This window comes from Heptranchias perlo, chromosome 13 (genome assembly GCF_035084215.1).
Source record: "Heptranchias perlo isolate sHepPer1 chromosome 13, sHepPer1.hap1, whole genome shotgun sequence".
Taxonomy (NCBI): Eukaryota; Metazoa; Chordata; class Chondrichthyes; order Hexanchiformes; family Hexanchidae; genus Heptranchias; species Heptranchias perlo.
Window position 1 is genome coordinate 18,853,710 of NC_090337.1, and position 11,908 is coordinate 18,865,617.

Sequence of the window (11,908 nt, forward strand, 5' to 3'; positions counted from 1 at the left end):
CAAGGGATCCCATCAACAAGATGCTCTCACGCACTGAACAAAATAGTTTCTCAATCAAATGAGCAGTGATTCCAGAACCCTTATAGAATTCAGTTACATTAAGCAGTTTTAAAAAAAACATATCTTCTGAAAATGGCAAAAAAAATGTAATTTAAAATGTACTTTAAACATTACCATGCACTTGTAAAAAAGCAGTAGTAACTTATTTAAATCTGAAATTATGGCATCAAGGTTGTTTGAAAATGATTCTGTACGTGTATGGCCAGGAAGGGGACAAGTCAACAGATGTCTGTGCAACACCACTGGTTTCAACAACTGATCCTGAATAAACTAAAACGGTCAACCTGACAAGCTGCTCCTGCTCCAAATGTTCAAAAATGATTTTTTAAAAATTACAAATCAAATGTCAAATTGAAATGATTCTTGCATTTTAACAAATAGCTTTAAATTAAAAGGCAGTTAACAGCACAAGGCAATTGCAACAATGATTCCAATGGTGTTATATTAGGATATACCTTCCCTCAAATACTTTTGTAATAAATACTGAAAACTGATTTTGAATATCTTTATTATAGCTACAAAATGATGAACATTTGCAATAAACAGAAATAATATTTGGATGATGCGAGTCACATAGGTCGAGTCCAGCACATTAACTGCTCAGAGCCTTGGCTGCCACAGGTTCCTTTTTGGGACTTGAGTAATCCCAAGGTCGTCTGTTTTCTGTATAGCCATAAATTTTACGCAGTGCTACTCGTGCTGCTTCTTCTTCAGCTGACAGCACGGTTTCACCAGGTCCTTCTGCGATAAGCTGCTTATCACTGCAACAAGACATTGGAAATCTGTTAATACTAGTACTTCCAGGCCAACTATAATTTGGCAAACATTTCTATTGATGATTTACTTGTCATGTGAAAGCTGTACAGTACAGGGTTCAGCAAGTAACAATTTCACAAACCATCCGACTCATCACTTCATTTTGGCCAGTCAATCAGAAAAAAATTTAGTTGCTTAAGCAAGCTGAACAAAGCCGTAAAATAAAAATTCATGCCTGGAAAGTTGAAAGTGCCCAAAGGGCATCTTAGTTTTGGATCAGACTTCTATTTATGTGAAATAAATAACAAGTCTAGAAATATTTAATAGAATCATAGAATGGTTACAGCACAGAAGGAGGCTATTCAGCCCATGCCAGCTCTTTGTAAGAGTAATCCAGTTAGTCCCATTCCCCTGCTCTTTCCCCATAGCCCTGCAAATTTTTTCCCTTCAAGTATTAATCCAATTCCTTTTTGAAAGTCACAATTGAATCTGCTTCCACCACCCTTTCAGGCAGCGCATTCCAGATCATAACCACTCGCTGTGTAAAAAAGATTTTCCCCATGTCGCCTTTGGTTCTTTTGCCAATCACCTTAAATCTGTGTCCTCTGGTTCTCGACCCTTCTGCCAATGGGAACAGTTTCTCTTTATTTACTTTATCTAAATCCTTCATGATTTTGAACACTTCTATCAAATCTCCTCTTAACCTTCTCTGCTCTAAGGAGAACAACCCCAGCTTCTACAGTCTATCCACGTAACTGAAATCCCTCATTCCTGGAACCATTCCAGTAAATCTTTTCTGCACCTTCACATCCTTCCTCAAGTGCAGTGCCCAGAATTGGACACAAAATACTCCAGCTGTGGCCGAACCTGTGTTTTATAAATCATAACTTCCTTCTTTTTGTACTCTATGCCTCTAAGCCCAGGATCCTGTATGCTTTTTTAACCACTTTCTCAACCTGTCCTGCCACCTTCAAAGATTTCTGTACATACACCCCCAGGTCTCTCTGTTCCTGCACCCCCTTTAGAATTGTACCATTTAGTTTAAATTGCCTCTCCTTGTTCTTCCTGCCAAAATGTGTCACTTCACACTTCTCTGCGTTAAATTTTATCTGCCTGTCTGTGTCTTCTTGAAGTCCATTATTATCATCCTCACTGTCTATTACACTTCCAAGGTTTGTGTCATCTGCAAATTTTGAAATTATGCCCTGTACACCCAAGTCCAAGTTAGTAATATATGTAAAAAAAAAGCAGTGGTCCTAGTACTGACCCGAGGGACACCACTGTATATCTTCCTCCAGTCCGAAAAACAGCCGTTCACCACCACTCTCTGTTTCCTGTCACTTAGCCAATTTCTTATTCTTTTATTCCATGGGATTCAATTTTGCTGACAAGCCTATTATGGGGCACTTTATCAAACACGTTTTGAAAGTCCATATATACACATCAACCCATCAAAAAACTCAATCAAGTTAGTTAAAGACGATATGCCTTTAAGAAATCTGTGCTGGCTTTCCTTTATTAATCCACACTTGTCCAAGTGACTATTAATTTTGTCCTGGATTATTGTTTCTAAAAGCTTCCCCACCACCGAGGTTAAACTGACTGGCTTGTAGTTGCTGGGTTTATCTTTACACCCTTTTTTGAACAAGGGTGTAACATTTGCAGTTCTCCAGTCCTCTGGCACCACTCCCGTATCCAAGGAGGATTGGAAGATTATGGCCAGCACCTCATTATTTTGAATCACCTAAGAGAACAGACTTTACCTTTTAAGCAGTAATGTGTTTTTAGGAGTTGATCACCTTCCCTCCCCCCATCACTCTATTGTAAATTAATACAGCAGCTGCAGCTCACTCGACCCAAAGTCTTCTATCTGTTTTAGACACTTTCCTCACTCTCCATTAGTCAGCTCTTTCCTCTCTATTTCTAGGTTAATTGTACCTTGCATCAACCATGTCGTCGTTGTCATGGGCCAATCATCACAGCCACAAGAAATCATTGTATGAATTCCTCAGGGCAGCATCCTCAGCACAAACATTTTTAGCTGCTTCAATGATCTTCACTATTATAAAGGTCTGGAGTTAAGCAGTTCACTGACTAATTCACTGGGGGGGATGTTGTTTGCCAATTGGAGGTGATGTGATATGATGGGAGAGAATTGCAAGGTTGCTGATTCATGTGGTGAGGGGGCAAAGAACAGTGGTGAAAACTGTTGTACCATACAGCTGCATTATTTTAAGAAATGCTGCAGTTAAAGATGACCAGCTGCCAAAGCTCATTTTTAAAACATAGTATTCCGCTCCATTCACAACTTCCCTGATAACGAAGCAGCCTAGACAGCATCCTGGCTTGGACTGACAAATGGCAGGTATCAACCCACTCCCCAGATCTTCAATGACACCACCACTGAACTCAATATCCTCCACTAGCACACTGTGACTACAGTATGTACACAAGATGAATTGCAGCAACTCACCAAATTTACGTCAACAGCACCAGCTAGCCCTGGAAGGTCTACCACCCAGAAGGATAAGAGGAACAACATTATGGGAAACAATCACCTCCAAATTCTCTTTCAAGTCACACATCATCCTAACTTGGGCATATATCCCCATTTCTTCACTGTGGCTGGGTCAAAAGCCTGGAATCCCCCATAACACCAATACGGGAGTACCATCAATACAAGGACTGCAGTCGTTCAAGAAGGTGGCCCACCAACACCTTATCAGGAAACTAGGAATGGGCCCAAATGTGACCTTGCCAGCAATGTCTATATCTGGAGAACAAATTTTTAAAAAGACAACAAACCCTTTCCATGACAGTGATGCTCTAAAAAAATTTAGACTCTACAATATGTGCCTGGCCAAAAGCACAACATGACTTGTTCTTTTATTGTTCGTATCCTCCAAGGAAATGCCTCACGATAGTGTTCAACGGAGATAAGTAACTCATGTCTTGGGAAAAAACTTTAAGGACAGAACTCATTTGTTACCACTCCATGGTACAGTGAACCAGCGTATCACCACCACCAGGTCAGCTCTCAAACACACATTTAATTACTGTTTTAAAAATGAGCTTTGGCAGCTGGTCTAACTGGAGCATTTAAAAAAAATAATGCAGCTGTATGGTACAACAGTTTTCACCACTGTTCTTCGCCCCCTCACCACGTGAATCAGCAACCTTGAAATTCTCTCCCATCACATCACCTCCAATTGGCAAACAACATCCCCCCGCCCCAGCTCCTTTTTCAAATATACGTCCCCATAACCTCTTCCTCATCCAATCAGCAAATCTCACCATCACTTCCAATCAGCAGCCACTAAATCGTCCTTCCAATTGGCAATCCACAAATCCTGCTTCCACCAATCAACAGATCTTAAGTCTCCCCCCTCCACATCCTTCTAATTAGCAATTTTCAAGGTTTCTCCCACTGTTCTAAACAGTTAAAAAAAGGCCCCTTCATCATATGCCAGTCAGCAATTTCCAATCTTCTCAATAACTCTTCATTGTGCTAAAGTTAATGATTTACAGTCTACAATACATTCTCACAATGGTAGGAAAGAACATACAAAATTGAATACGAAATACGAAGACTATAACACTATGCATTTTTATAGCAGTTCCTTTAAGATTTGTTAACTTTATAAGGTTATAGTTCATAGTTGCTTCACAACATGTTGGCCAACATTCAGCATGTACCTGTATAGTCCAACGAAATACACTGGGAGCACAGTGCCTGCTCCAGACTGCCTGGTCAATCTGGGCTCAGGAAGAGAAACCTTCCTCTTCTTCAGCTCTTCCACCAATAGCCCCATGGGATTAACAAGTGGCCACAATTCAAACAGATCTTTGCCAATAAGTTGAGTAATTAGGAAGTCCTATAAGAGACCAACAAATCAGAAAGTACATTTTACAGAGTCAGATACACTATTCAAAAGATAAATTGAAGGCAGAAGCAAAAAGTCCAGGAGCTGTTAATAGGTTGAATGATTTGTGGATGTGACACAATTAATTTGAATCATTCTAGTCACACAAAACAGGAGAGAGACAGCATGCAGTATCACACTTATGACATCTCAGGTCAAAAGCAGTGTCCATTGTTACACAGAATAGAAGGCAGGGGGGACTTTTTGGGATCAAGTTGGTTCCAAAATAACACACCTGCTGATGGAAGATTGGAATCCTCCAAGCTAGGCCTGATATCTGACCCAGGCAGATATGCAATACTTCAGGGAACCGAGATGATCGACCAGTTAACCCAGCTCAGATCTAAGGGGTTGACCTGTCACTGGAATTCTTCCAATTCAGCTCTATATAACTGAAAGCCAAAGCCCTAATGAATAGGGTAATCTTAGCTGGACAAGCATCAGGAAGCTTATCATTCCTCTGTGCTGGTAAACTACAAGGTTTTAGCTGGTTAAATTCCAGCAGTGACGCTGACATACTTGGGGTGGGGGTCCCATGTCTTGGCCCTAGCTAACCTGTGCTTAAGCTCTCTGAATTTAGGTAATTGAGACATGTTCCTACTTGGTAGGGGGTGGGGAAGAAAAAGTGTGCACTCCCTATCAAGCAGTGCAGATTGCACAGTACAGGTAGTTTGGTTGGAAGGTTCTTAAGCATACCAGTGGGTTTCCACATGTCAGACATTCAAATGACCAAAAAACATTGAGTAGGTGTACAGCAAAGCACTCTATTCCAAAAAAAAAATACTTTATCCTCTGGGCACCCCAAAGCACATTACATCCTGTGAAGTACTTTTGTACTTCATGTGCTGTTGTGTTGTAGGCAAATGTGCAGCCAATTTGCACACAGCAAGACCCTACAACAGCAATGGAACAGGTGACTAAATAATCTGTCTTAGGGGTCTTGGTTGAGGGATAAATATTGGCCAGACAGCAAGAGAACTCCCCTCTAATCACTCTATATTCCAATGGGCATTTTGTTTTTAAGTCCTCGTGGTCTCTTTATTTTTCGTACAGCCTGGCTCTATAACGAGAGTCCCACACTATAGAATTCCTGCCATAAACCCCTCTCCCTCTCCCTCTCCTCCTTTAAGGCCCTACTTAAAACTCACCTCCTTGACCATGTTTTTTGTTACCCCTCCTAAGATCTCCATTTTTTGTCTCATAGAATCATACAGCAGAGAAGGAGGCCATTCGGCCCACTGTACCTGTGCTGGCTCTTTGAAAGAGCTATCCAATTAGTTTCACTCCTCTGCTCTTTCCCCATAGCCCTGCAAATTTTCCCTTTCCAAGTATATATCTAACTCCATTTTGAATTTGCTTCCACTACCCTATCAGGCAGTGCATTCCAGCTTATAACAACTCACTGCGTAAAAAAAAATTCTCTCATCTCCCCTCTGGTTCTATTGCCAATTACTTTAAATCTGAGTCCTTTGGTTATTGACCCTCCTGTCAGTCTCGTCATCCATTTTTGTCTGATTATGATACTGTGAAGCACCTTGGGACATTTTTCTACGTTAGAATTGCTACATAAAATTATATAAATGCAAGTTGTTGTTATTCACAGAACCTGTAAATCTGCTTGAAACTCATGCAATTGTCACTGTATCCAATGTAGCCTTCCGTTGCCACTTACATGTGCAAAGTCCCACCCCAAAACTGCCCCAGTATCTTACCCGGATAAATAAGCTGGCTCTTTCAGGTCCACTGCTCTCAAGCAAAGCTCCAACAACAGCAAAGAACGTCTTTTGTAAAACCTCCTGCGGCACTGGGAACTCTGCACTTAGTATTAGGTCTTCCACAGACAAGCTCCTGGCAACATGGCACACAATTTGTGACCCTGTGAGGTGACTAGTAAGTGCCTTAACACCGTCGTCGGGCAGGTTCGGATAGGCTCTACTGAAACAGCCATGGAGGTAAGCATCCGTAAACAAAGAACCTTTCTCAAATAACTCCCGATTGTCTTTGAGATTTAATGTGATGTTTTCTTTGTCCAGTCTAAGTTCCCGCCGGCGTGCTTCCTCAAATGTAATGTAACAGGGATTAATGAATGCTATTTTGAGAAGATCCAGGTTGAAGGTCTCATAGAGACGTTGACCAAAGGCCTCTACTTCAGCATGATAGTCCCAGTTTGGCTGTTGTGATCTAACAATACAACAAATCATTTTAAATTCAGCTCAGAACATTGTTCGTTGTTCCCTATTACAGATCAACCATATCTGATAATACGTTTATTAAAAGTATATATTTATTTCAAACATTGTACTTCTACAACATATCCAGAACCCAGTCTCAAGACTTTTAGCAATACCACTCTATACTACCTGCTAGATGAATGACATGACCCAGGTGTCTCACCTGCCAATTTTCCTTCCATCTCTGTGGGAAATCACTACCCTCTATTTAATGCTTACCCTCCCTCAAACAAACCAAGGTTTGTCATAAGAATCACATGTTACCACTCCATGGCACAACATATTAATATATCAATTGGCTGCATTAATGGGGCACCAGTGCTCACAGAGATGACAATATGAGACAAGAAGGTATGAGGAGTGAGTTGGCTATGATAGATTGGGAAGCTTCATTAAAAGGCATGACGATGGATAGGCAATGATAACATTTAAGGAATGAATGCATGAATTGCAACAATTATACAGTCCTTTCTGGCACAAAAAGACAAAAGGAAAAGGGGCCCAACCATGGCTAACAAAAGAAATTAAAGTATTAGATCCAAAGAGGAGTCATGTAAAGTTGTCAGAAAAAGTAGCAAGCCTGAGGATTGGGAGCAATTTAGAATTCAGCAAAAAGGACCAAGAGATTGATTAAGAGGGGAAAAAATAGAGTATGAGGGTAAACTTGCAAGGAATATAAAAGTGGACTATAAAAGCTTCTACAAGTATGTAAAAAGAAAAAGATTAGTGAAGACAACTGTAGGTCCCTTACAGTCAGAAACGGGAGAATTTATAATGGGGAACAAGGAAATGGCAGAGCAATTGAACAAATACTTTGGTTCTGTCTTCATGGAAGAGGACACAAATAACTTGCCAGAAATGATAGGGAACCAAGGGACTAGTGAGAAGGAGGAATTAAAGGAAATTAGTATTAGTAAAACAATAGTGCTGGAGAAATTAACGAAAGCCGATAAATCCCCTGGCCCTGATAATCTGCATCCCAGAGTACTAAAAGGGGTAGCCATGGAAACAGAGATGCATTTGTTGTCATCTTTCAAAATTCTATAGATTATGGAACAGTTCCTGCAGATTGGAGGGTGGCAAATGTAACTCCACTATTTAAATAAGGAAGGAGAGAAAACAGGGAACTACAGACCAGTTAGCCCAACATCAGTAGTAGGGAAAATGCTCGAGTCTATCATAAAGGATGTGATAACAGGACATTTAGAAAATATCAACATGATTAGACAAAGTCAACATGGATTTATGAAAGGGAAACCATGTTTGACAAACCTACTGGACTTTTTTTTGAGGATGTAACTGGTAAAATAGATAAGGGAGAACCAGTGGATGTGGTGTATTTGGATTTTCAGAAGGCCTTTGATAAAGTCCCACATAAGAGGTTAGTGTGCAAAATTAAAGCACATGGGATTGGTGGTAACATACTGGTATGGATTGAAAATTGGTTAACAGACAGGAAACAGAGAGTAGGAATAAATGGGTCTTTTTCAGGGTGGCAGGCAGTGACTTGTAAGATTGCACAGGGATCAGTGCTTGGGCTCAAGTTATTCACAATATATATCAATGATTTGGATGAGGGAACCAAATGCAATATTTCCAAGTTTGCTGACAACACAAAACTAGGTGGGATCATGAGTTGTGAGGAGGATGCAAAGAGGCTTCAAGGCGATTTAGACAAGTTAAGTGAGTGGGCAAATACATGGCAGATGCAGTATAATGTAGATAAATATGAAGTTATCCACTTCGGAAGGAAAAACAGAAAGGCAGAATATTACTTAAATGGTGATAGATTGAGAAATGTTGATGTACAAGGACACCCAGATCCCTTTGTACACCAGTCACTGAAAGCAAACATGCAGGTGCAGCAAGCAGTTAGGAAGGCAAATGGTATGTTGGCCTTCATTGCAAGAGGATTTGAGTACAGGAGCAAGGATGTCATACTGCAGTTATAAAGGGCCTTGGTGAGACCACTCCTGGAGTATTGTGTGCAGTTTTGGCCTCCTTACCCAAGAAAGGATATACTTGCCATAGAGGGAGTGCAGCAAAGGTTCACCAGACTGATTCCTGGGATGGCAGGACTGTCGTAAGAGGAGAGATTGGGTCGACTCGGCCTGTATTCACTCGAGTTTAGAAGAATGAGAGGGGATCTCATTGAAACATATAAAATTCTGACAGGACTAGACAGACTGGATTCAGGGAGGATGTTTCCTCTGGATGGGGTGTCCAGAATGAGGGGTCACAGTCTCAGGATATGGGGTAGGACATTTAGGACTGAGAAGAGGAGAAATTTCTTCACTCAGAGGGTGGTGAACCTGTGGAATTCTCTACCACAGAAGGCTGTGGAGGCCAAGTCACTGAATATATTTAAGAAGGAGCTAGATAGATTTCTAGTCACAAAAGGCATTAAGGGGTATGGGGGGGGGGGGGTGGGGAAAGAGTGGGATTATGGTAATGAGATAGAGGATCATCCATGATCATATTGAATGGTGGAGCAGGCTCAAAGGGCTGAATGGCCAACTCCTGCTCCTATTTTCTATCTATTGCCCTATAACCAATTCTCTGAGGCACATCCGATATTCTCTTATTCAGTGACCTTGACAGATTAATAGGACAATCACAGAAATATTAGAATATAATTCAGCAGTTTAACATTCTTAGCCACAGATGTAATATACAAATTTGTATTATATATTTGAATAATAGATTAGAATCTTCATTACAGAATATATCATATATAATCCCAAACTATTGACAGCGTATTAGAATGCGACTGTAATCTACTGTGTTCCATAGCCAAAGCATCTCTAGAACTGGCTTCTATTCCCTCTCCTGCGCCATCACTTTGGGAGTTCCCAAAGAATGCAGGCCTGGCCCCCTCAGCTACATACTATCCCTTGGCGACATCATTCAGACATGGGGTCAGCTTCCACAGACGCTGACAACACCCAGTTCTACCTCTCCACCACTACCTCTCTCGACTCCTCCACTGTCTCTGCACTATCACACTCATTTCCAGTCTTGGATGAGTTGCAGTTTCCTCTAGCTAAAAACTGGCAAGACCGAAGCCATCATCTTCACCCCTGCCATAAGCTTCGTATCCTTGGCAATGACTCAGTCCCCATCCTGGGCCACCGTCTCAGGTTGAACCAAACTGCTTGCAACATCTGTGCCCTATTCAAGCCCAAGCCCAAGCTGAGCTTCTGACCCTTACTTCCCCCCTGAACATCACCCACCTCTGGTCTTTCTAAGTAACCAAAACTCTGGTGTCAGTAGCTTATCCTGCACTAAGTCCTGCTCGTCCATCACCCCTGCCCTTGCTGACCTACATGGGTTCCTGGTCCCCCAACATCTCCAATTTAAAATTCTTGCCCTCCCTATCTCCGTAACCTCCTCCAGTGCTACAACGCTTTGAAGTCTCCATTTTTCTGACTCCAGCATCTTGGACATCTCTCCCCCTCACTATTAGCAGCCATTCTTTTAGCTGCCCAGGCCCCAAGGTCTGGAATTCCCTCCCTAGCCACATCTGCCTCTCCACCCTTAAGGCTCTCTTCAAACCCACCTCCCTAAGCAAACTTTTGATCACCCCACCTAAAGTGTCCTTCTTTGGCTTGGTGACCATTTTTTTTCTTACAGCTGTGAAGCACCGTGGGACGTTAAAGGTTCTATATAAATGCAAGTCGCTGTAACATACAATATATAAATAATGTACTATACGGAAGTGCATAAGAGCATTGATAAATCCATATTTATCGAGCATCTCAATCCATTCACTCGGGTAACCAAGGAGCTGAGGCCTGGTGCGCGCGCACTCAATACACACCGGGGTTTGGGCGCTGGAGGCCCTTCTAGTTTCTTCTTTCTTTCCATTAGTAACATGTACGACTTCATCCATCTTTTCTTCTCCCTAGTCTGAGTGAAGAGGATAGTCTGGCTGAGAGGAAGCCTTTGTCTGAAGGGATTAAGAATACTTCGGAACAGCACCACGGAAACCATGATTATATCCCAGACTATGAACAGCCCTAGACTGCGCTTGCGCCCAATTGAACTCGGTGACCCCCCTCCATCCCGGACCGCGCTTGCGCCTTGTACATGTGACACCCCCCCACACCATCCCAGACTGCGCTTGCGCCCTGTGAATCCACAGCGACCTACAAAGCGCATGTGCAGTGTGGACGGTTGTGGAACTCGTTTGCTGACAGTAATCAGAGTTCTGGCTCCGAAGGAAAAAAATAGGGGAAAGTAATTTTATGAGGTAAAGCAGGTAGAAATATTCACTTATTAATGAGAAATTAAAGTATAAAGTATTTACACAAAAGCAAAATACCGCGGATGGTGGAAACACACAGGTCAGGCAGCATCTGTGGAGAGAAATAGAATTAATGTTTTCGGTCGATGACTTCTCGGAATTTAAATATTTAATTTGTTTGCTCCTTTCAATCGACAGGTGTTTAAAACCTAAAGTTGTTCGCACCTAATCACTAATTCAAATATGCCTAGAAAATTAGCTAACGCTTACACAAAAAGCCTACAAGAACTTGCATTTATACAGCATCTTTAAAACATCTCAAGGCGCTTCAGAGAAGCATAATCAGACAAAAATGGACACTGAGCCAAAGAAGGTAGTGGTCCTTAGTCAAAGAGTTGGGTTCTTAAGGAGGGTCTTAAAGGGAGAGGGAAGTAGAGAGGTTTAGGTAGGGAATTCCAGAGCTGAGGGCATGGACAGTTGAAGGCACAGTGACTAATGGTGGTGCGAAGGGATTTCGGGCTGCAAAAGGGGGTAGAGTTGGAGAAACTCGAGAGTTCTTGGAGGGTTGTAGGGATGGAGGTCACAGAGGATACGAATGGGTTTGAACATAAAGATGAGAATTTTAAATTTGAGGCATTGACAGAACAGGAGCCAAAAAAGCAGTATGAATCTCACCTTTATGACATACGACA

At 41.8% G+C, this 11,908-nt stretch overlaps 1 protein-coding gene across 1 annotated transcript; it reads right to left on the minus strand.

The window, feature by feature from the left end:
- Positions 1–551: 551 nt before the first annotated feature.
- mrpl44 (mitochondrial ribosomal protein L44) lies at positions 552–11,009 on the minus strand. The gene is made up of 4 exons (XM_067995095.1): positions 10,791–11,009; positions 6,452–6,920; positions 4,513–4,691; positions 552–821 (listed from the first exon to the last, which is right to left on the minus strand). The coding sequence occupies exons 1-4, from the start codon at positions 10,961–10,963 to the stop codon at positions 653–655; spliced, it is 990 nt and encodes a 329-aa protein (XP_067851196.1). The 5' UTR covers positions 10,964–11,009; the 3' UTR covers positions 552–652.
- Positions 11,010–11,908: the final 899 nt, after the last annotated feature.